At 33.7% G+C, this 24,630-nt stretch overlaps 1 protein-coding gene across 2 annotated transcripts in view; it reads right to left on the bottom strand.

Annotated features, from left to right (window-relative positions):
• Nucleotides 1-834: 834 nt before the first annotated feature.
• Nucleotides 835-24,630, bottom strand: part of LOC124440117 — a 32,365-nt gene continuing 8,569 nt past the window's right edge. Inside the window, exons 10-47 of one of the 2 annotated variants that reach the window (XM_046990443.1) lie at nt 24,436-24,534; nt 24,081-24,278; nt 23,669-23,761; nt 23,263-23,334; nt 22,341-22,836; nt 21,848-22,020; nt 21,161-21,346; nt 20,223-20,546; nt 19,615-19,644; nt 19,242-19,547; nt 17,915-18,068; nt 17,392-17,663; nt 16,631-16,666; nt 16,453-16,516; nt 15,638-15,795; nt 15,359-15,526; nt 15,208-15,240; nt 14,694-14,726; nt 13,171-13,357; nt 11,042-11,274; nt 9,711-9,761; nt 9,219-9,375; nt 8,849-9,105; nt 8,431-8,490; nt 8,139-8,297; nt 7,751-7,999; nt 7,061-7,084; nt 6,699-6,887; nt 5,257-5,454; nt 4,436-4,596; nt 4,202-4,351; nt 3,486-3,630; nt 2,915-3,045; nt 2,125-2,292; nt 1,904-2,045; nt 1,461-1,609; nt 1,194-1,342; nt 835-924 (exon numbers count right to left, since the gene is read on the bottom strand). In XM_046990443.1, the coding sequence (XP_046846399.1) occupies nt 906-924; nt 1,194-1,342; nt 1,461-1,609; nt 1,904-2,045; nt 2,125-2,292; nt 2,915-3,045; nt 3,486-3,630; nt 4,202-4,351; nt 4,436-4,596; nt 5,257-5,454; nt 6,699-6,887; nt 7,061-7,084; nt 7,751-7,999; nt 8,139-8,297; nt 8,431-8,490; nt 8,849-9,105; nt 9,219-9,375; nt 9,711-9,761; nt 11,042-11,274; nt 13,171-13,357; nt 14,694-14,726; nt 15,208-15,240; nt 15,359-15,526; nt 15,638-15,795; nt 16,453-16,516; nt 16,631-16,666; nt 17,392-17,663; nt 17,915-18,068; nt 19,242-19,547; nt 19,615-19,644; nt 20,223-20,546; nt 21,161-21,346; nt 21,848-22,020; nt 22,341-22,836; nt 23,263-23,334; nt 23,669-23,761; nt 24,081-24,278; nt 24,436-24,534 (5,873 nt within the window). In that variant the 3' untranslated portion in view covers nt 835-905. The remainder of the gene's footprint in view (nt 925-1,193; nt 1,343-1,460; nt 1,610-1,903; nt 2,046-2,124; nt 2,293-2,914; nt 3,046-3,485; nt 3,631-4,201; nt 4,352-4,435; nt 4,597-5,256; nt 5,455-6,698; nt 6,888-7,060; nt 7,085-7,750; nt 8,000-8,138; nt 8,298-8,430; nt 8,491-8,848; nt 9,106-9,218; nt 9,376-9,710; nt 9,762-11,041; nt 11,275-13,170; nt 13,358-14,693; nt 14,727-15,207; nt 15,241-15,358; nt 15,527-15,637; nt 15,796-16,452; nt 16,517-16,630; nt 16,667-17,391; nt 17,664-17,914; nt 18,069-19,241; nt 19,548-19,614; nt 19,645-20,222; nt 20,547-21,160; nt 21,347-21,847; nt 22,021-22,340; nt 22,837-23,262; nt 23,335-23,668; nt 23,762-24,080; nt 24,279-24,435; nt 24,535-24,630) is intronic. The other variant, XM_046990445.1, reaches the window with a different exon arrangement.

Raw genomic sequence — 24,630 nt, 5'->3', positions numbered from 1 at the left:
GTCTTGTAATGCTTCTCCTTCGGTAACATCAACATTATTTTCATACACACCAATTACCTTAAAAACAATTCATCTCCACTAAACTTAAGTGCGCATTTAACAATTCATAAGTTTATACAGCTCCCAAATTACAGAAAATTATCCTCCAATTGATCATTAGAGCGATCGTATGATTTTTAGTTTATACAGAGTCATTAAAACTTCCTTAATTATCAATACATAAATATTTACCGCATTTTCAATGTCTTTTGAGACTCTTTTAAATTCTTGTGATGATTTATCTGCCAGTTTATTATCCCATTCTATGCTGGTGAAGCGGATGCTTGTTTCCACAATTTTCTGAGTGACTAAAAAATAAATAAAAGCTAAGTCCACTAGGGGTAAATGTAAGTTTATCTACTTGGGGTAAAAGTGGGGTTGTCCTCTCGTTCAAACATATAAATATAAGTTTCGTATATATACGTAAAATATTACTATTGATGGTGAAAAATTATTTGATTAAAAAGTATTATGTGGATGCGATATAGAAACAGTAACAACATACGATTGCTATAATCAAATTGATGCAAGTTCATCTTAAACACACCAGGAAACTGAGAGCACTGCATTTCTAATGCAAAAATTACTTACGTGCTGAGCTCGGCAGTGTTGTTGGAACAATTTCAGTAGCTGAAAGTAATGAAAAATTTTCTTGGTTATTTTCAATAATTCCAATAGATTGTGTTAGAAGAATTGAGAATAAAGGATTTGTGCTGACATACCAGCCAAGCACCCGTAAAATTCGACTCTCATGCAGATACCAGCTGGCGAATAGTTCTTCGGGATGATTTTTACTTTTCTCACACTGACTCCTTCGCCATTATCTCCACGAATAAAAGAGTAGTTACTTGCTGTGGTGGAGTTTCTTAGGTTACCAACAATGATCTAAGACAGTTAATTATTTGAATTTGTACATTTTGTGATAACTGATTAAAAAATTATATGATGGTTCTATGAACATGTCACACAAAAATCACGTTTCTTATTTCCAATAAAGTATTCCCATTTTATCTTAATCGAATGAGATCATAGTTTGTGTGTTTGGTGAGCAGGAAGGGATGTTTGCCTTGAAATATCATATGCTTCACTGAGAATAGGATGCATACACGAGTAAAGAATTATATTTTCTGATATACTCAGATACGATTAACAACCTTAACAGCATTATCCACAACGTATTGAAACCATTTATCTTTTTCCAAAACCATAAAACGTATGTCTCAACATATCGTGCTTCACCAAAATTCACAGGACTTCCTCTTATTGCCATTTGTGACAATTGAACCATTTTACCAAAATCAACCTACATTTGGCATGACAATATTACGGGTTAATGCAAAGTACACTCAGATACCATTATTATTAGAGGTAGCAGAATAAGTGAAATTTCCAAAATTGTTGTATTCTGCTTTAAATCTCACCTCTAAATATTGTCCAGATTGTTGACTAGGGCACCATGCCTTACCAGAATTCATACGTGCATCATTCGGATTTGATTTCTCATCTGATGACGTAAGCTTGACATCAGAAAGAGCGTACTCATTGATTTGAATGAGTGGCTGGTCGCAATCTTAAAGAGAAGGGATTTTGATAGGCATTTTTAAGAAATATTTCGTGATGCTAAAAAAAATTGTAAAAGAAAGACATTGCTGAGATAGTAAATTTGGCAACACGGTGTAGCTACTAGCTAAACCAAACTCTTTAGAAAACTAAACTAAAGATATAAATCACTTGGTTGACAGTTCTTTTTAGAAACTACCAACAATTATGGCAAATATGCTAATCAAAACAACATCTAAGCTTATAATAAACTTAAAAGGCATGTCTATTTGAGAGACAGTTAAAAAATGTAAGTTATATATACCTGCAACGCACCCAAACAATTCGAACCTCATACAAATGTTTTTGTTCCAGGAAAGTGGTATAATTCGCACCAAGCGTGCTTGTAAAGATTCGCTCAACACATGTGTCATTGGATAACGCGCTTGAAAGTTCCCAAGAAATATCTGCCAATAGAAAAAATACCGTTGGCTATTGTGAGCATGCTCAATTAATGCATGTTTATGATAAGTAAATTACACGAACCCTTGTTACTCCGTATTGTTTATAGTCGATCCACTTCAAACCATCGGCGCTAAATTGAATCTTGTAAGCTTTAACAAAATTATTCTTTAAATCCCCAAACGTCATTATTTTGGTCACTAAACTGATTCGACCCAAGTCTACTTGAATCCATTGATTTAAGTCGCTGTTCTGAAATAAACGAGACGAGACGTAGTAGTGGTAAATATGCTCCGAATAAGCTGGGCAAACTATATGCTTCTCATGGCCTTTGTATAGAGTTGGAACCTGTCTCACCCCAACTAGTATGAGAAATGGAATATTTTTAACACACCTACACAACGCACAAAATCACTTTTATCTCATTGTTCTCAAAGCCACAAACAAGCTTGTTAACCTTGAGTTAAAGCAATACTGTAACATTTGTATCCTCCCCCCTCTATTGTTATAAAGACTCTTGAGGCAAGTATTGTAAAATTAACATAATAATCCTACAAATAAACATAAACCCATCTTCCTCACTCCACAAAGAGCCATACATTTCTAAGCTTGCATCCTACTATTCAAACACAAAAAAGTAAAAAGTACTACATTACTCTCACAAAATTCAACAGTTGGAACGTGATAATCTTGTGCAAGAAAGACCAAGAAACGAGGTAACAACACAGATACGTAAACTAGCTATCTTTATGTTCTAACACAAATGTGCAGTTTCCAGGTATCCATTCGTCACCAAACCCAAAATACTAGGTGTCTAAATCTTGCACAGACTGAAATTCAACATGACAAAGCCTTTGATAAAAGTTTCCCTTACTTTAGCACACCACCCATTACTTTTAGGCCTTGCATTTTGAGCAGGATTGTCGTCAGGATAATTAGCACTGGAGGATGTGATAGCATTATCCGGAATCTTTCGATTTTTCATTCCCAATGGTGCTTGACATACTACAAAAAAATCCAAAGCCAACTATTTGAGCGTCCTGACGATTCTTCTTCAAGATTTGATTGGTAAGTGATAAAGATTTGAAAGATTGCCAAATATTATAATCAACTATTCCTATGATGATTAGCCTTATTTGAAACATAAATCATATTGTTATATGAATAATTAATTTTCCCATTTCATGTAATACGTGGAAGAAAACAACATGGCGGCTATATCCAATTACCGTTCGTATACTGGTGAGTAAATTTCGTAGCTTGAATCCTATTGAAGATAGCTTTTAGCGGCAGGGAGCGAATCAAAAAGCTACCTGATTAAAATGACGTCCATTTATCCTTCATTATTTTTCAAAGATTGTTAAGTATTATACGAAATATAATAGAATAAAACACAATAAAATAAAAACGAGTTTAAAACCAAAATAAACATCCTGGATACATACCACTAGCACAGCCTCGTAACGAGAGCCTTAAACATATTTGTGAATATTTTGTTGCAGCTGGTAACACTGCTATTGCCAACGCCATAATAGGTGGATCAAATGCTATTGTAACCAAGTTGTAGCCATTATTGTTGGCAAAAATTGTCTATGAAAAAAAATATTTCACTTTTGACAAAGGTTCAAACTTCTCTCTAATATTTCAACCGGGTAAGACGTCTGTAAAAACAGTACGGGATACAATAAAGTAAACATTGTACATCGATGTACTACAACATACGGATGTGATTATATACATACACCATAATGTGTGAGTGCAACCTATGATCAACTCGAGATGACCACCTAAAGATCATCACTGATCTCAAAATTTTGTTTGATTCGTCGTTGAAAACATCAACAGTTTCGTATTCAATGCCTCTTCTGGGCTTCCTCAAGAAGTGAAAGCCGTACATAGCAAGTGGCGAAATTTAATTTTGTCAATTTCATAAAACTTTATTTCACAAAACGTCAGTTCATTTCATGGACAAAGGTGAAGTTGGATTGGGCAATTAGGAAGCAAAGTACTGAAACGGAAAAACTGTACTTATTAAGCAAGACATAAAATCTTATGTCCTGGAACCTTCCAACTTATAACGTTCTAATTATCTGCAGTGTTTGCCCATATACATTACATTACAAGCAACATTTCATGATGAAAAAAAAGATTATTGCCTTACTTCTTCAATTCCCATTCGTTTATATTTGTACCAATGATATCCATCTGAAGTGTACTCAACAATGAATGATTTCACATATTGATTGAAATAACCAAATTTTCTACCACGTGTTGTTATAGACGTGATTTTATAAACATCATTGAAATCAACCTATATGAAACCATGCGTCGTTTAGGAATGAATTAGACGTCGGATGAAAGCCATGTGACTAATACAAGCTTTATATTTTCTTACCTGAATTCTAGGTTTAGAATCAATGGTGGTGTTTGGACACCAAGCCAATGACTGAGGACTGTCATCCAACAAGATAAGCTCTTTTGTGTCTAACTCAGCTGAGATAGGTTGGGCGGCAACGGTTATTATGTCACTCGTCAACTTTATCTTTGATGAACACGCTTCAAAAAATTTTAAAAAACACTTTTACTTTTAAATAAACTCAGTGGAAAAGCCTTTCTCCACTTCTTTTCATTAAAAAAAAAGATAACGGAAAGCACAGAGTTTTTTAGTATTATGACTTTATTCATACTAGATATCATTATGCGTCTACATTGGCGTCAATCCTGTGTTAATTGGGGACCATTTCATATATTCTGCTATGCCTGGCTAATTTCTTTTCAAAACGATTTCACTTTCAAAAGAAATCAGTCTGGCATAACAGAATATATGAATATGGTCCCACCCCCCCAATTATCGCAGGATTGACGCCAATGCGAGTCTAACATGAAAATGTTGCTACATTCACATCATTTTGAGTGCATACAGCTTTGCAAAATGAGTTAGTATTAACATGCAGAATATAGAATATCAAAAAATGTTATGTATTTAGCTATTCAAACCGATAACAGTATAGCAGTATAACAGTATAGAATTTTTGCCGACAGAAAGCTGATTTTGGGGAGGTGTACGTCCATGGATAATAAACAAAGATTCAATCATTATGGTTTATGGTTCAACAAACGATATCTTTGGAGATTTTTCCAATGCGAAATGCAAGTGACATAATTTTTCATATAGACATTAAAGAACTTGCTTACATATTTAATAAAGTAACTTACCGAGCGGCTTTTTGCAGACAAAAGCATAACTCGAGTAATAACAGTGTTTGTCTGACCAACGACCATTTAAACTTTTCATGACAACACAATTTAGGTCTAAACGATTAAAGCTTGGTTTATTTTTCTCCCAGTTTATATAAGTAAGAGGACTTCCATCACTCCACTGAAATCCTCTTTCGATATTGTGATCATTTAAACCTAAACAATGAGAATACGAATTACAAAAGCGATAAAAGCATTCAATGATTAGGCAATACCCATAAATTTCCACGAAATATTACGTCTTGTAGACAAAGTTTCCTAGAACGTACATGATTCGTGTTTTCGCTCACACTATACCACTATGCTGAGCACTTGCAACATAGCAGAGTTCAATATTTTACTGTTTTCAAGCATAAGTAATAGCTCAATAACTGTAAAAAAGGGTGTTTTCGATTAATGTTTTTTGCACCAAATCAAATAGTTCTCTCACTCTTCAGAGAAAAACACTGACACTCACCTACCATTTAGATACGTATTCATTCTTTTAACGTTATGCAAGATTTACACAAAGGAAAGTTTACATGACACAAACAAGCATTTACCTATCTTCGTAACCATTCTTTTAACGTTATGTAAGATTTACAAAAAGGAAAGTTTACACGACACAAACAAGCACTTACCTATCTACATATTCATTCTTTTAACGTTATGTAAGATTTACAAAAAGGAAAGTTTACATGACACAAACAAGCATTTATCTATCTTCGTAACCATTCTTTTAACGTTATGCAAGATTTACAAAAAGGAAAGTTTACATGACACAAACAAGCATTTATCTATCTTCGTAACCATTCTTTTAACGTTATGCAAGATTTACAAAAAGGAAAGTTTACTTGACACAAACAAGCATTTACCTATCTTCGTAACCATTCTTTTAACGTTATGCAAGATTTACAAAAAGGAAAGTTTACTTGACACAAACAAGCATTTACCTATCTTCGTAACCATTCTTTTAATGTTATGCAAGATTTACAAAAAGGAAAGTTTACCTGACACAAACAAGCATTTACCTATCTTCGTAACCATTCCTTTAACGTTATGCAAGATTTACAAAAAGGAAAGTTTACACGACACAAACAAGCACTTACCTATCTACGTATTAATTCTTTTAACGTTATGTAAAATTTACACAAAGGAAAGTTTACACGACACAAACAAGCACTTATCTATCTACGTATTAATTCTTTTAACGTTATGTAAAATTTACACAAAGGAAAGTTTACACGACACAAACAAGCACTTATCTATCTACGTATTAATTCTTTTAACGTTATGTAAAATTTACACAAAGGAAAGTATACACGACACAAACAAGCACTTATCTATCTACGTATTAATTCTTTTAACGTTATGTAAAATTTACACAAAGGAAAGTTTACACGACACAAACAAGCACTTACCTATCCACGTATCCATTCTTTTAACGTTGTGTAAAATGAAGTCTTGTTCGTCAGAGTTGGTTATGCTAAGCAAATCACCTCCGTTTTTACGACATGTAGATCTTGCATGTAACCATCTCACGCGTACTTGAAAATGCTTATAGCAATCCTTTCGATATTTTAGCCATCCAGGCTCACACAAACCTTCCTCTAACAATACACAACACAGAAAATTATTAATTCAATTGCAGCGGAATAATGAATGCAGTGAATATGCATGATAATGAATTAGTAATATACTGACAAGGATAAAAGCAAACTGTTTTACTCACACAATGGCTACTCTGAATGAAAAAACCTAAAGATAGAAGCATTAGCATTACCTTCTAAAGTTATCCTTGGTTCACCTAGAAAAATAAACTAGACTTAAAGTATCCGTTGAGTGATGAAAACTGTATATTATCATATAAAAACACAAAGATGTTGAATTCAAACAAACATCACAATTAACCTATGTGGTGTAGTGGAGCCTCAAAGTTATAAAACTCAAAAGAAACTGAGAAGTATATGATCCAGTAGAAGCTCAAAGATCAGGGCCGTAGCTAGAACTTACAAACGAGTGAACATATTCATATAGATTATTCAGTTATACCAGACTGAGTTCTTTAAAATCGTTCCGGCATAACTGAATAGAAGAATATTCTCCCCAATTAACGTTCTAGCATTGGCCCTAGATGTGAAAGATATAAGTTTGCAAAGAAGCTTTAAATTAAGTATCAGATGTAATAAAACTTTTATTTTAGCATTCATGTGAAAACTTGTTCCATGCAAAACAAGTGTTTTATTAAAAGCACTAGTTAGTGAACTCTAGTTAAGGTTTTTTGTCAATTTTACTGCTAATTGGCAAAATATGTAGTTTGGTTCAACATAATTCATTAGATGGAAAAATTAAGCAATAGAAAATGTGGCTTCAACAAAAGCATTATTATTGCCATCGCTGCTTAAATGTACGCGTTTTACAGACCAAAAAAGAAATGCTTTTCTTTTATCATTCAAGTCAAGTCAAATCTTACCATTATATATCTCACACACATAAAAATTTTTCTGGGTACAATTTACATCATCCCAACGGCCAACACGAGTTCCTGATACAACAGCTTTTACACAAGCACGTTCATCTAATTGACTATCTGGTTGGCCTCTTTCCCAGTAGAGGTATTCTGGAATAGAGTAATCTGTGAACTTAAATGAAGACCAAGGATTTTTATTTAAACCAGTCCAAACAGAACCAAGTGTTCTTTCCATCAGAACGACAAGTAAAGCTGAAACAAACCATTAATCATGAGATCAATTAAGGTGGCCTGACAACCGACTTCAAAAACAAAGCAATGTATTATTAAATCTTCCCTCTGAAGAAAGGTTTTTAGACGAATGCATGCTACAAGCAATAAGAAAATTTACCTTGTTCAAATCCTGAGTTGACGCTGATAAGCTCAGCTCTTTTATCAAGCTTTCGACAAGCATCGAGTGATTCATCAAATGTTTTAGTATTGTTCTCAACCTTATAGCAGGACTCGCCATATTTTATAAACACCCGAGGACATTGCAAGCTTGGTAAGTCTACAAATAAAAGCACCAAACATAGCAAAGAAGCAAGCACCACCAACGTTTAATTTAAAACCCATTCGCGTACGACTGGTAAGCTATACAATAGCCTGAAAGATATATAATTATATATTAACAACAATTGTACCTGTTGTGCTTGGATTAATAGGTGGTGGTGAAAATGGATGTGTAGGAGCACCCTTTGCAGCTAAAAAAGAAAATGAATCAAAGAAAAAGTCCAATATTGCATCATTGTTTTTATCAATTAGATGACCAGTTTGGACCGAATGATCTATTTTATAACATGCGGTACGCTACTCAACTTTTAGCTTCCAAGTTTATTAGATTAAGTGGGAATCTTGTGTTTCATTTGAAAAGAAAGTAACACAACACTGGCTCCTAAATTTTTATTTGTAATGAACAGATTGGTAATGATTAAATATCACAAATTTAAAAACAGCCAAGCTACTTTTAAGTGGAAGTAAGAAATTTTCGATTGTTTCATGTATTATTATCCTTGGTCATTTACAGTCTACCATCACAATATATTTTGACAATATAATCACCTGTTTTGCAAATATATCCTAGACTTAAATAACATGATCTTGAGCTCCACTTTCCAGCGTTTCTTGGAAAAGGTGATATATCTACGCACTTATGATATCTAGAAATCATTGCTGGTTCCCCTTCATTCCAATTATATATATTCACCGGAGAATTGTCTGTCCAGTAAAAACTGTTTCTGACGTGAAAGTTATTCATACCAATCCATAAGGACGTAGTAGCTCCCTTTAAATTCATTGTGATAAAGGCCAGTTCAAGTCTATAAATTAAAAATATCATCACATTGATATACATATGCTCAATATATGTCTTTTAGAAGTATATTCAGCGATTTTCCACGTGTTCATTCATTAAAATGATTGAAAAACTAACTCTGTATTGATGCTGGCTAATTCTCCATAAGTGCTAGAGTTCTTTCCTTGCTCACAAGCTCTTTTTGCATCACGCCATGCTTTATAATCAGTTTTATCAGTATGAAACTGATAACAGTATTTTCCATTATGAATCCAGCCTTCAGAACAATACCCATCTATATTTAAACAATAGTAAATAATTAAAATAATTAAAATAATTTTTATTTGTGGAAAGTCTCGTGAATGATATTTTTAGCTACTTTTTTCGGAATCTATATTTGCGTGGCTTGGAGGGTTGGGGGAATAAATCGTTAGTTTCGTGTTTCGTCAAATACCGATAAATTTTTAACCAACTTTCATTGTACAGACATAGCTCGTTAATAACATAGTTAATTATTAAGTCGCGGGAATGCAGAACTACTAAGAAATGCAGAAAGACAAAGGTAGCCTCAAATTTTCTCATCCTGTCTTTGGTTAAGGTTTAGCACAAAAAGAAAAATCTTCTACTTACAATCAGATATCTTGCTCGCAGGTTTAAGGATAGATATCTTTGGAGCATCCTCTACATGAAAATTAAAAGGTAGAAAAAGTTAACGTTTTTTTAAAAAAGCTCCCATTATAAACACTTTGCTATGCATTAAAACTATATTAAATATTTAATTTTCCGATTGATTATGACTGCTTTTAGTTGCCTTTGCGTTATATAGTTGGTGAACTAAGCTCGTCATTATTTGGTTTACAAAAATGCATCAGAACAGAACAGAACAGAACAGAACTGAACAGAACAGAACAGAACAGGACAGAACATAACATAACATAACATAACATTACAGAACAGAATAGAACAGAACAAAGCAGAACAGAACAGAACAGAACAGAACAGAGCAGAGCAGGGCAGAACAGAACAGAAAAGAAAAAAATAGAACAGAACAGAACAGAACAGAACAGAACAGAACAGAGCAGAGCACAACAGAGAGCAGAACAGAACAGAACAGAACAGAGAGCAGAACAGAACAGAGCAGAACAGAACAGAACAGAATAGAACAGAACAGAGCAGAACAGAACAGAACAGAATAGAACAGAACAGAGAGCAGAACAGAACAGAGCAGAGCAGAACAGAACAGAACAGAACAGAACAGAACAGAACAGAACAGGACAAGACAGAACAGAACAGAACAGAACAGAACAGGACAAGACAGAACAGAACAGAACAGAACAGAACAGAACAGAACAGAATAGAACAGAACAAAGCAGAACAGAACAGAACAGAACAGAACAGAGCAGAGCAGGGCAGAACAGAACAGAAAAGAAAAAAATAGAACAGAACAGAACAGAACAGAACAGAACAGAACAGAGCAGAGCACAACAGAGAGCAGAACAGAACAGAACAGAACAGAGAGCAGAACAGAACAGAGCAGAACAGAACAGAACAGAATAGAACAGAACAGAGCAGAACAGAACAGAACAGAATAGAACAGAACAGAGAGCAGAACAGAACAGAGAAGAGAACAGAAAGAACAGAACAGAACAGAACAGAACAGAACAGAACAGGACAAGACAGAACAGAACAGAACAGAACAGAACAGGACAAGACAGAACAGAACAGAACAGAACAGAACAGAACAGAACAGAACAGGACAAGACAGAACAGAACAGAACAGAACAGAACAGAACAGGACAGAACAGAGCAGGACAAGACAGAACTGAACACGACACAACACGACACGACAAAACACGACACGAAACGACACAACACGACACAACACAATAAAAAAACAGCAGTTTGCTGGCTGGGATGGATATAACTAGCGTTTTATCAAGTATAATTTGATAAATGTATACCTGTCCTTGATTTGCAAACAAACTTTTTTCTATTAGAGCAGTGATTGTCGTTCCACTTTCCACTTGATTTCACCATAGCAATACAATCTTCTTGACCATACATATCATTTGGTTCACCATTACTCCAGTACACAAACTTGCCGTATCCCGAGCCATCTGTCCAAACGTAGAGGCTTTCACCATCCAAATCATGCAAGCCAATCCAAAGTGAAAATACAGAATTGGCTTTGAGCCTTGAAATTTATAATAGTTAAATTAAAGTATCATTACTGACAATATTGCTTGCTAAGATTTTAGATGTGAAAAACTGATGTTGGGTGTGCAAGGGCATGTTTGTTTTGACATAAAACAAACTGATAAATAAAGCAAGAAATGATTTCAACAAAAATATCACATTGCAATTATTAAAGAAACATTTAATGGGAATCAATTTACAAACTAAGGACGTATAGGCAGCCTATCAATACTATAATTGTACATTTCTGCAATTTCATTATATAGTGAATAAGAGAGAAATATTTTTTTTTGTCGAGGAATTTTTGAAGACCTGCTCTCAAGAAATTAGTATAGATTATTTTCTAATCAAATATGCAAGTGAAAATTGCTTCATGTATTAACACAAGAAATAAGTTTCAGAAATATATATTAAAAAATTCCAGCCTATTTTTTCTATAGAAAAGGACGGCGGATAGATCGAGTAAAACCACTGCGGAGAGGGGAAGAAGGAAGTGCCAGAACGATGGCTGTGTGGAATTCCTCCAGCCTCCTCTATCTATATATTTTAAGATAGTATGAAGCGGTATTCGGTTCAAATATATCAGCCGACTAGTTTACAGGTCGATGTGATCATTGCTACAAGCCATAGAAATGTGAAACGCATGTTTATACGCAATTATAATTAAATTTACTCAAGATAATCAATTTATGAAAATATGATCCTCGATTTTCCTTGATTCATAGCTGAGGAAAATGTTTGCAAAGCCAATCTGCGATGCTTTAGAACATTCATAAATGTGACAAATGTTACGATGCGTCGTGAGTTTCTCAAGCATAGGCTTTAAAAAATATTTCCAAGAGCCATAAAAGCATTCGCATTATTTCAAATGCATAGAAATATATTTGATTAAGTTAAAAGCAGCTTAAAAAATATAGTAAGTTAAAAACCGCCAAAACTATTCACGTTTGATGTGATTTGTTTCTTCGTGTCTTTTTTCGTATAATGAACATATTTAGTTATTTACATAAATCGGTTATTATCATAAAAGGAAAGCAAACTAATTTCTGTACCGCTTATCACCTATGCAAACCTTTATACACTCACACGGTAATGACCACTTTCATCCCAATCAGAGATGTTTTGTGAATTTTGGAAGTGGGGGAACGCATTATAAAGTCTGATGGGCATGGCCTATTGTGTAAGGGTGTGGTCATTGGTCTGTAAAAGCTAATATGAAAATTGTGGCATTTTCAAGTTACTTTTATAAGAAAATTTTAATTAGAGCACAGTATCATGGAGTTGTAAAACAAGCAAATTCAAACAATTTATCTTGCAGAGGCTATGGGCTCTATATAATTGATATTTGTTAGCCACAATATAATATTACGTACGGGTAAAGCGTTTCCCCACCTGTTATTTTTCATTCATAAAGGGAACGCCGTTCCTCCCCCCCGTGTTCCCTCTGCAAAACTTTACTGATCCCATTATATCATAGCGCGTACCTCGTGAGCGCAACATCGTGTTATTTTTGAAACTTTCACCGCGTGTCGAACGTCATTCGGCCTGATTTGAAAACTTTCACACGAAAAACGTAATGACTTTCGACCTACTAAGGCAATTTGACACAACGAGTCCTGAATGGTCGCATCAACCTGCAAACTAGTAGGCTGATATTTTTGAACAAAATACCACTCCAAAAGAAGGACTCTGTCACCCCACTTTCTCACCAAAACGCAAGCAATCGAACATTACAAACATTTATACGTCATTGATAACCTTCATTCACTAAAGTTTTAAGCTAGCATTAAATGAAGGCTTCATCCTTATAGATCACTTAAACAAGCATAACCAAAATCGTTCTCTGGAAAACAACAGTGATAAGTAAATAGATTCAAAAATGAAAATCACAAACCTCGCAAGCTTTACAAGAAATTCTGATTCTTCCAGACTCTGGACGCTTGTAAGATGTGCTCCCATGCTCTTGCAAATAGTGTCAGCCTCATGCCACGTTGTGTATGCGCTGTCGTTTACTGAAGGACCAATCAAATAACACCTATCGTTGAATAGTGTCCAACCTTTTTTACAGCGAGGGGATTGTGCTGTTAAAAATAATACAATTTTTTAAGTATATGACGGTGGAACAGAATCTCTAGGCTAAATTTATTGTTGTGATAGAATTAAGATTGTATAATGTCAATAAAACGAAGGAGCAAAGCCAAAACATAATATATATTCAAATAAACGCCTTGTTTTGACTTTTTACGAGCTATAGGGCCGGTGTGCATGAAAATTTTCAAAATTGCACAAAATTGTAGGGTGTTTATCCTTTTCTTACGACAAAAAATATTGTAACCTTTAAAAAATATTTTATTTCAGTGATGGCTCAGTTCAAATCGTATATTGGAAAATTTTTTTTTTTCTGAGCATGGTGCAAAATTTTTCAACTACAAGTTGGGAAACACAACCAAAAAAGTGAATTGACGTGAATTTATCGAGAATCGAAAGAAAATCAGAAATGATGGCAAACATTTATAGACAGTACGATTCATGAATGCCTTTGATATTTTCATATGATTAGCTATGTCTTTACTATGTCAAAGGAGTAACTCGATAAAAACTAACAGAGGCGTAGGGAAGCAAGTGAAAGTTGGGAAGAGCACAAGAATTTGGGGCAGTTTTTCATTTAAAAAGGACACTTTTTTGTAAAACAAGGCACTTATTCATATCAAACTTGAAAAGTTTGGGGAGAGCACGTGCCTCCCCATCCTACGCCACTGAAAACTAATCCAAAATCAGGGGGAGATCCATTGTCAGGCGAAATAAATCATGGCAGATTAATATAATTCAGAGGTCTAATTGTAAAGAAGTAAAGGTTTTTATTTATTTTTGTGCCAAGCTCTGAATCAACTAGACAAAATTCCAACTCCAGCTGCATTCACATAGCTAAAATCTGGAATTACTCATAAATAAAATGATTTTCGGGAAATGGTGATGACATGTACATATTAATGATCGAAATGTTAAGAATAAAATGTTGACTATTTGTCTTGGTCCTTTGACTTTGAGGTACGTGGACTTGTTTCCATAAGTAATAGTTTTGTCATATATATGGCCAAATCGTATATAAAAGCGTGAAAAACTTACATAGAAGTCACTGTATAATCATCATTTGTAATACATCATAAAAGCAAAGGCCCTCTTATAGTGTATAAAATATAGACATTTCTCATACAAAAAAGACCAAAATTTTCTCATGAAAAAACGAAACAGGCTTTGGGTTCTCTCTCAAAACACGATCAGAATGCATGTTGAGTGATGATTTTCCATGTTAAAGCTCACATATTCTCTAAAGTCGACAAATTTTAAATTAAGATACCTTGGAAAATAGTAAACGGTTGTTAAAATCTAAAACTGAACCTGAAAGACGGAACTTACATGTCAGTGATACCGTAGTTGACTGTCCATACCCTAAAATATTCAGAAAAATTGCATTAGATTACTTCTGTTTTTACGGTCTGTAGAAAATGAAAAAAAAGCTACTGATGAATACAAGAGCCCGAAAATTTATACAATTAAAAACATGATCGGAACATTTTTCTACAGGGAAAAAGTGTTTATTCGAACAGAGGTGTCGGAGCTCGGAAGAACAAGAAAAGTGAAGGGGGCTTTTAACTCCGACGCCTCTACATTTAAATTTTTGTGGAATGAGCTTCTTTATTTTTGTATTTCTATAGAGAGTTTATAACTTCATCAATATAGCTATAGACTGTTTACCAAAAAAAGACAGATTTAATGAACAAAATAACAACATTGCAAAGTCGGAATAATATTAAACGTCACTCAAAGGGGATGACATATTCTCCAAAGTCGGCAAATTTTAATTAAGATACCTTGGAAAATAGTGAAAGGTTGTTAAAATCTAAAACTGAACCTGAAAGACTCAACTTACATGTCGGTGATACTGTAGTTGTTTGTCCGTACCCTAAAATATTCGGAGTATAAATAAAAAGTATTTATCACTTTAAAGACATCTAGAAAACGACAGACTATTTAGTAAAATACACATTGGATGAACAAAATAACTACATTGAAAGGTTTACCCTGGTCAACTTTGCAAACAAATGGCTTTTTAAAATAGCAGTTGACATCAGACCAATAACGAATGTCTGAATTGAGCTGAGTGCATGCTTCTTGACCATTGAAGCTATCTGGCTGTCCTTTATCCCAGTTAGTATAGCTTACTGGAGTACCATCTGACCACACGTGACCTAGACGTAATGGAGAAATGAAAAAATAATTTTATAAAACGCTGCAAGATGTTTCACCATTTAGATTTATGACAATGATTTTATTTCAAATGACCTAAGAAAAAGATTAACCTCTAAAAATTCCTCTTCCTTCTAATCCGATCCATATGGAAACATTCGCCAAAGTACTGACAAAATCATTTTCTTCTTTGTCTGTTATGCTAACTAAATGACCACGATACCGCCATCTCCATGATTTGCAGAAAGATTCAGCACTACTCCACGTTGCCCTGTGAAAATGAACCATTGCTAGTTAAACATTGTCGTGTATGACTATGCTGCTATGAAAATTTAAACTTTTTTTGAAAGCAGTGTCTCTGTTCTGAATTCAAGTGCTCGTACACAATGTAGACATTAACATTTGAAAACAAAAATATTACAACACATGCCTGCAAATGAATATTTTTGAAGCAAAGCAAAAGACATCAGTAATATACTATGTATAAATAGTGATAACAACATGTTCTTGCAGCAAATTCAAGACGTAATTAATTTATAATTGTTCACTGGTTTAACTATTTATTAGTATTATTTTTATTGACTCTAAAGATGACTTTCACTATATGAATTTTTAAACTTCGTCAAAACTAGAACGGGAAGATCAACATATAAAAACTTACAATGATAACTCCAAGTCCAAACTACGTTTACTTTATTAGTTTTATTATTATCAATTCGTTATTTTATGTCTATAGTGTTTATATTGTCAACGCTTCAAATATGGTTTAGAGCACGGAATTTCATTTTAAAAAGGCGAGCGAAGCATATTTTACACCAAACTGGAGTAAAAGAACATTACTAAAACACGTCGTTTGTATTCGATTGTTCGTCTTTTAACATAACATATTCCGAACAATTGTAGAAAGTCTTTAACACAAAAAACTTACGCATCGTTAAACAATTTGTAGCATTTGCCCCTGAATAAAGTAAATCCGGAAGAACAACCACCATCTGTGAAGGTACAAAAACCACATTCAATAATCACGAATTTTAACACTTATAGGACCTGTATTTGAAAACTAAGATCATGCTAAGGTAACGAAAGTTTAAAAGCAGATTACCAACCTTTTGTGTTGGAGGTAATCGTGTTTGGTGATTTATCTTTATAAGGGAAGAAAAAATTGAAATCAGCAATGATACTTTATCCTTCTATGAAACGCAATTTGACAATTTTCCGATCTCAATGAAATCTGTGGGGTGCAACTATACTTCACTAAGCATGGCATCCAGCCAATAACGTTGAACTTATTTTTTGCCAAGTAACCCAACCTTACGTCAATATAGCACGGATGCCTCGTTATTAACATGAATTTGACCAAAGAATCAGCGAAGCTAAGTAGTAGTCATCACTGCTAATATAAAGTAATGGACAATAGAATAAAAGTGCAAAAAACCATCAGTTTCCTACAAGATATGTTTTTAAACACGGTGATATTCCCATGACAATTCAATCGAAATTTTCCTCAGTATATGGCACGAAAGCATTGATGTTCCTTTTATATAAAAACTTCCAAAATAATGCAGTTATGGATTATAGTAATTTGCTCGAGATGCTATAGGTCAAAGTAATTTATATAATAGTCAGTGTTCATGTTTTTTTGCCGACACATTGCATCAATCATAACACTTTTACCGCATCAAAGACGATTTGCTTAAGTTTTCGAACACAACATTCGAGCTATCAGCGTGTTTGAAAATTGAAAGCCTTTAAATATAGCCAGCATTTATGAACCAAATGAATACATTGATCTTTAGAGTAGGTTGGATGGCAGTGAAAGAAGTGAAAATGCGTCTGAATACGAAGATAAGATTTAAGAACAACTTACAAATTATTTTCTTGCACATAAACAATTTTTCTTGACTGCAATTTCCAACTCTCCAATACATCATATCTTGTGTAGCGCCTTTTAGATTCATAAAGACACAATGCTCACCAGACCAAACACCACGTGGGTATCCTACAGCCCAGTTAGTCCAGCTTACCGATGCACCATCGGACCAAGTATATTTACATGGTGTTTTTGCATCAGATAAACCAATCCAGACATCAGTATTCCAAGCATTCTCCATCAAATATGTCGCAAGCACTTGCTCAGATCTATGAAATGAGAGTTGTTAAATAAGTCATTGCACAATAACACAAATCATCCGCTCTTCATCCATTCATCCATTGATAAATCCTGAGAAAATAGATTTATTTGTATCCGTTATAAAGATTATTAAATCGGTGAGCAGTATAATAAAAGAATTAAAAATTTTCTTAGTTTTCAGTGTTTACTTGAGGTCATATACTGAAATAAAAATAATATGGTCGAAACTTAAATGGAAAGGAGCACGTATTTAACATACCTATCACGAATACTTAGAAGTTTCGCCCCATACTTCTCGCAGGTTTTTTCAGCCTCAGACCAAGATTTTTTTGATTCCATCAAGCGATAGCAGCCTACATCTTTATGTTTGGAGCGGATCCACCCAATCTCACAAGGGTTAGTCTGATAATTTTCTGAAAGTAATAATAATGCTTTATAGTTTATATATATATGTATTGATATTTTTTTTATTCAAAAATATATACGACAAAAAGCAACGCTACTGTAAAGAAATTACTATGACCAACACATATTGAAATCGAAAAGACACCTCGTATTGTAGATATTCAATCTTAAAATCGTAATCTCTGCTCTAATCGTAATCTCTGCTGTGATCTGTAATCGTAATCTCATACCAACAATGCTGCATACAAGGCAGTTAATGTCAGTTGTCTTAGCTGATTATAAATGCCTCTCAGTTATTTTGAAGTTACGTAAAATAAACATCTAATAAAAAGTAGAACATAAATACTGCAGAATTTCTTCATGAATATAATTGCAACCTGCAAAATGATCAACTTCATTATCGTATGGTCCTCATCACCGATAAATTTCCGATGTTGAAAGGTTATTTTGGCCAAATATTTAAAACAAATTAAAGTTGACTAAATAAATAATTATTTAGAAAACCACAAATTATGCATTTCTTATGTTCGTGCAAATAATATTAATTTAATAATTTAATTTTGATCATATATATATATTCATATAATAACCATAAGAATTTGAGCGACTTCATTGGTCGAGAGCTATGATTTATGAAAAAATCACAAAGAAATTTACGCACAAGCAAAATTATTTGAAATTATTAGCCTGAATTTATCACTGAATGGGCAAATGAAGACATCAAGAAGACCTAGTGAAAAAGCAGTTGACGTATTTCAGCAAAACGAAAAGAAAAAACCCTTTTTTGAAACGTTGATTTGTACTTTGTCCACTGTTGAAATTGTGCCGTTAATAACAACATCAATTTCAACATTAATCAGCCATTTTTAGTTTATTCTTTAGCCAATCACATTCTAGCACGTGACTTAAGTTAGCCAATAGCACTTCTTCAATATCTTGCATGCGCGATATTTTAAAATTAGCCAATTTATCCAAGTGTTGGGAAAACAAAAACAACTTGTTTGCCGGTAAGAATGGGAATTTTTTCAGTTTTATCACATGTACTTAGTTCTTATAAAAAAATAACGTCATACCCGTGTATCTATAACTGAACAGAGAACGGTTAAATGTAACTTTTTGTTAAATAATCCCTCTGTTATAAAACATAAACAACGGACACACAGAGCAAATATTCCATTTACCTTCCTTAACGCAAGAATAAATAACTTCCAAATACTTGTAAACTCCAGAGCAAAGATTTCCGAAGTGCTTAGGATCATCAGAAGCTTGTAATTTGCACTCAGACAATCCTTCGCATTCTGCCATCAATTTATGAGTAACACGTGACACCGTATTTAAACCGCAATCAATAATACTTATACGTCGGCATACATCTCGATTCTTCCTTCCCCAGAAACCACTGTGAATTTTTATAACTGTGCCGCTTGAACAACTAATCACTTTCGTTGAAAATTGGCAAATTCTTGTGAAGAAGCGACCCGTAGCATCTAAAACAAAGAAACATGCGACATAAATATTGCTTTCGAGGTTGTTTATGTGCAAATTTCTAAGTACCTGTATCGTTAACATCGCGTTTTGATTCAACTACAATGATAAAAAAATAAAAAGAAATTATTCAATTTTATGTATTCCAACAGAAAACACAACAAAAAGATAGATGTAATAGCTAGCTGAACATTGTCCGATTTATCTAACTTATGACGTCACATTGCATAATGAGAATTAGACTTATTAGGTTTATTTACCGATACTGTACTTCACAAGGACAGTGTTCCCTTGTTCCCTTCATTGCGACCTGGCTAATTGTATAAAATGCTGCCTACTAGTATCAACTTACAGTTTTCAGGAAACTGAAAAGTATTTGAAACATTGTGGGAACTCATTATGCAATATGACGTAACAAGTTGGATAAATTAGAAATAACAAAAACGTGAAAATCACGAGAATGAAAAGAGATATGCTTATCTGTTTTAGAAAGTACACTGTAATTTTAAAAGTTCTGGTCATTGCAAACATAGTTTAACTTGCAAAATATTCGTTTCATAGGCACTGTAAATGACGAAAACTCACTATCACAAGAATAGTAGCTGGTCAAAAATGTCTATGAATTTTTCCAAAATATTGTAAAATAAAGCCAACACAAAACTCTGAATGATTCTTACCTTTTTCCTTTTCACATAATGACGATAAATAAGAAGTGCAATATTTCTGTCGCCATGCACCAATTACTCCTCCACCATTAACACTAGCACAAGTCTTGGAACCAGTATAAAAGACACGGTGTGACTGCCAGTTTGTGAAGCGATTTGGTGAACCACTTGCCCAAATAAAAGTAAGCGCACGTCGTGGCGATCTCCAAGAATACGACCTTCTTCTCCAATATCCCCCAAATCTCCTATATCTCCTATAACTCCTATATCCTCTACTACCCCAAATATCAAATCGTGATGGAAATGTTCGTGTTGGACTACTTGCTTCATTAAGTCCTATGAAAGAACATTTTCAAATCAATTCGTTAATATAGCATTGCTATATGGTCATGTCAGCTAATATGTAGTCAGTACGTGTAGTTGAATAAACAAACGTTTAGAGGTATAAATTTCAAGGCGTAATAGGACTGCAAAGACTAATAACACTTCGAACAATTTGAAAACATTACGTTTTCAACTGAACCGTATTCAAATGGTTTATAATTATCGTATATTCGTGATACGTCTAATAAACTTTCTATACTTTACTCTTTACTCGCTTGATTCACAACTTCCAACAACGGCTCATAAAAAAATTTTGCAAGCAAAAACGAAATCAGCTTAAATTGGTTGGCATCGATGTATTAACAACAAAATTCAAGAATGCTGATTTTGCAATGAAAGGTCTCCTCCCTCATATGCACGAGCTTGGTTTTTAAAACAAGCAAAACGATATTTTCCTTTTTTTGCATATATCATAATGACAACCTCGGCTCACCTTAGCAATCTCATTTTGTTCATTGATAGCAGTACAGCACATATGTTAATTGTTATTGACGACGACGAAAGTCATGGTGTCACCTTCGTAAATTGTTTACATAAGAAAAAATACATTACATTGTCTATCTTACCGATCCATGATTCATATCGTATTCTTCTTGTAACCATCGCTTGTTTCACAGGTGTATTGATAACTATCAAATCTCCCCCATATCGTTGACATCTTGCACGCGTATTTATCCAAGTGGAGCGATATCCATTGAACTGATAACATGACATCCCAAACGGTTTCCAGCCAATAGGGCACCAACTAAATTCTAGAAAATTTAAAAGCTCATTTTATTCAGTTTTTTCATACAACTATTGCAAGTAACCAATAGTTATAAAGGAGATAAGGGGTGTGATTAAAGGAGAATTGAATGTTTTAATGGAAATACTAACGCAAAACATCATAGATCAAATTTTCGACAAAGTCTTACGTAAAAGAAATTTTGCAAATAGTAATGATAATAACATACAAAATTAACAACTCCCTTTTTTCGGTCATATTAAATACCGTAACCTTCTGCCAGGCAAATTAAACGCCACGTTTTTTAGGGAAAGAATCCTAACCATCTCTCCCATGAAAGTAATACATAACCTAGTAACCCTAACCCCAACCCTAACTATCCCTCCCATGAAAGTAGGACATAGCAAATTAATTTTATATCATGGAAAAATAATTATAATTCATAGAACAACGGAATATATTAAAATATTGAAACATAATAACACGATAATAAATACAATATGATACAAGAGAAAGATACATAACATACCTGTATTATAAATGCCTTGTATATCTGTAAGCGACAAAGCCCCTTCCCAGAATGCAAGCATAGAAAGACCAAGATCACCTCTGGTTACTTTTGACTTAGCTGTTAAACCAATATATAAACTCGTTTTTCTTTTATTGGAAATCACAATCTTCCGAGAATTATATCGGTAACTTCTAGAAAACGAGATTATCGTTTTTAAGTTGTTTTCTGCTTCTTTTTAATGTAAAAAAATGTACGTGGAAAGATATTTACATGTCCATACTTCTAAGAATCATTACGTAAATGTTTTCTTTAGGAAATTGATAATGTACATTTGAGAGAGATCTTAGTCGAGTCGGTTTCAAAAATGGAGCCTTTCTTGTGTTAAACGCATTGGAAACAAAAGACAACCACACTTTTTCAGGAAAGTTCGTAATATCCTATCTTTGACATTCACATTGGCGTACATGGTTAAATTAATGAAGATTACCACAAGGTACGTGGTAAAGTTTACCTTTCATTTACACTTTCTCCATTCACATAGAGAGTAATCTTCTTGATATCACATACGACAACATAATGTCTCCAAACGCTATCACCATTTATGGGTACATCAATTTTCCAAAACATATGCACGTAAGAAACAACAAACCAAAGTTTTTTTTGATCTACATACACAGAAACCCCAGTCGACTCCTCTTCATTTTTTTCCAAAGTGTCAAGAATAAAAACTTTGCTCCAGGTAGCAGCAGTGATATCGAAGGACGCCATAAATGATAAGGTAAACTCTTTTGACGGACAAATATCAGGCAAAATCAGACAGTCTGTTTCCTTTAACTTAACATCAATGTACATGCCTGACTTTGTGAATAATAAAGCTGACTCAGTTTTGTTCTTTACCCCAGATATTACAAGGACGTCTCCGTAAACGGCGCCATCAACAGTTCCTGATATCTTTCGATCATCAACATTTGACAAAGGCCAGAATAGACTCGCACTACTCTTCCAAACTAAAAATTTTTGTTAAATTTATATTTCAACAAAGTGCAAATGTTATTTAGCTTAAAGTGATAAATAACAATAACAGTGTTCATTACGAGTCCTGTGCAATGAACACCGACATGTTTGTTAGACAATTGCTTCTGTCAACAAAGCAAAACTTTTCTTTGGTCCAATTTTTTTCTAGTTGAACAACTTAAAATCTCCCCCAATAAAGTTTATAATTTTTTTCATGAGTGCTGCTTTCACAGCAATGCATATTCTATTTAAACCAATACAGAATAAATAACCACAAAAAACAGTGTCCTCTGGTTAACAGTTAACAATCTATGAGCAAGATCACGCTTACAAAAAGCTTTCAATTTACATGCATAGATTTTAAGATGAAACAACCAGCAAGAACAGTTACATCAGTTAAATTATACATATATACATACCACCAGTGACACCTTTATCAATCACTTGACGATTGGGGTCCGCAATGAGATCATTTGTTAAAGAGCTTGGATCTGCAGTAGAGATGTATGAAATAAGTTCATAGAATTAAAGCACTTGATACGAAAACTTTTCATTTTGTCTTTTCAACGAATCGATTGTTCATAAAACATTAATTGAACGAAGTCTTGTTGATGTGTAAAAAAAACACCATGGAGATGTTTACATAATAACAAATAAGACGATTTAGGGAATTTGATGAATACTTTCCAAGGACTTTGATTTGAAAATATTGAGATGACTAAAGACGTAACAATGTTGATCATAAATATGCAAGATCACTACTAATTATTTGCCTAACAAAATAAAAGAAATAAATGCTCATAACATTAATATTGTTGCAGTTACCTTTCCTCATGCACACAAAGTTATACCGGTTACTACATGACATCAATTGCATCCTTTTATCTATTCTTCGAACCACAGCACACTTTGCATTACCTAGAAAATGCATAGAAATTATTCTTCGATAAAGAAAAATAAACAAAATCAGTACGAATTTAATTTATTTTACTTTGAAAAGTCATTACATCTGGATGATACACATGTAACTCAGACGTGAATTCATTGTATTAAAGTGAAAAAAGAATGCAAATTCTTAACAAGGTGTTGGGTAGAATCTTTCATTTAAATTATTTTACGTGCAGTAAAATTAAATGGACACGCGACAAACATTGTGTAACATATTACATGGAAAGAATCATTTGCAACATACCATACAATGAAACAATTTTCATATAACGAATATTGTTTAACGTACCAATTATTAAACCATGCCAATTGATATAATTTACAGGACTTCCATCAGTCCACAGAAAGGTACCATCACGATTTGACATTCCAATCCACCAGCTATATACACTCAGGCGAGTCAATTGTGTGTTCATGTGCTGAATAACTTTCGAATCACTTAAACTGAGCAAGTCAGCATTTTGTTCCAAGCAGTGCGATCGTGCCTCTACAGAAAAATTACGCAACAAAAATCATTCGATCCTTACACACTGCGTATAATTATAGCTTAACATTTGTCATCGCTGTACGATTCAAATGAAAATATTTATCGAATTAAACTTCGTTAAATGATAGATATCCAAAAAAGAATAATTGTAGTTTACCTTCCCATGAAAGAAGAATGTTATTGATTTGATATTGGTAATCAGATGATGGGATCTTTGACCAGATTGCATCTTTGTGCGTTTCGTCAATAGTGCTCTCTAAAATTTTTAATGTTTTGGTAAACAAAATCTTGCACTGCATTATCCACATAATAAAATTCGTAAATAAATGAACGAATTAGACAGAATAGTGAC

This window comes from Xenia sp. Carnegie-2017, unplaced genomic scaffold, assembly GCF_021976095.1.
Source record: "Xenia sp. Carnegie-2017 unplaced genomic scaffold, XeniaSp_v1 HiC_scaffold_2, whole genome shotgun sequence".
Classification (NCBI taxonomy): Eukaryota; Metazoa; Cnidaria; class Anthozoa; order Malacalcyonacea; family Xeniidae; genus Xenia; species Xenia sp. Carnegie-2017.
Note: the sequence above shows the minus strand (reverse complement) of the source record. Positions and strands in the feature narration are given on the sequence as shown.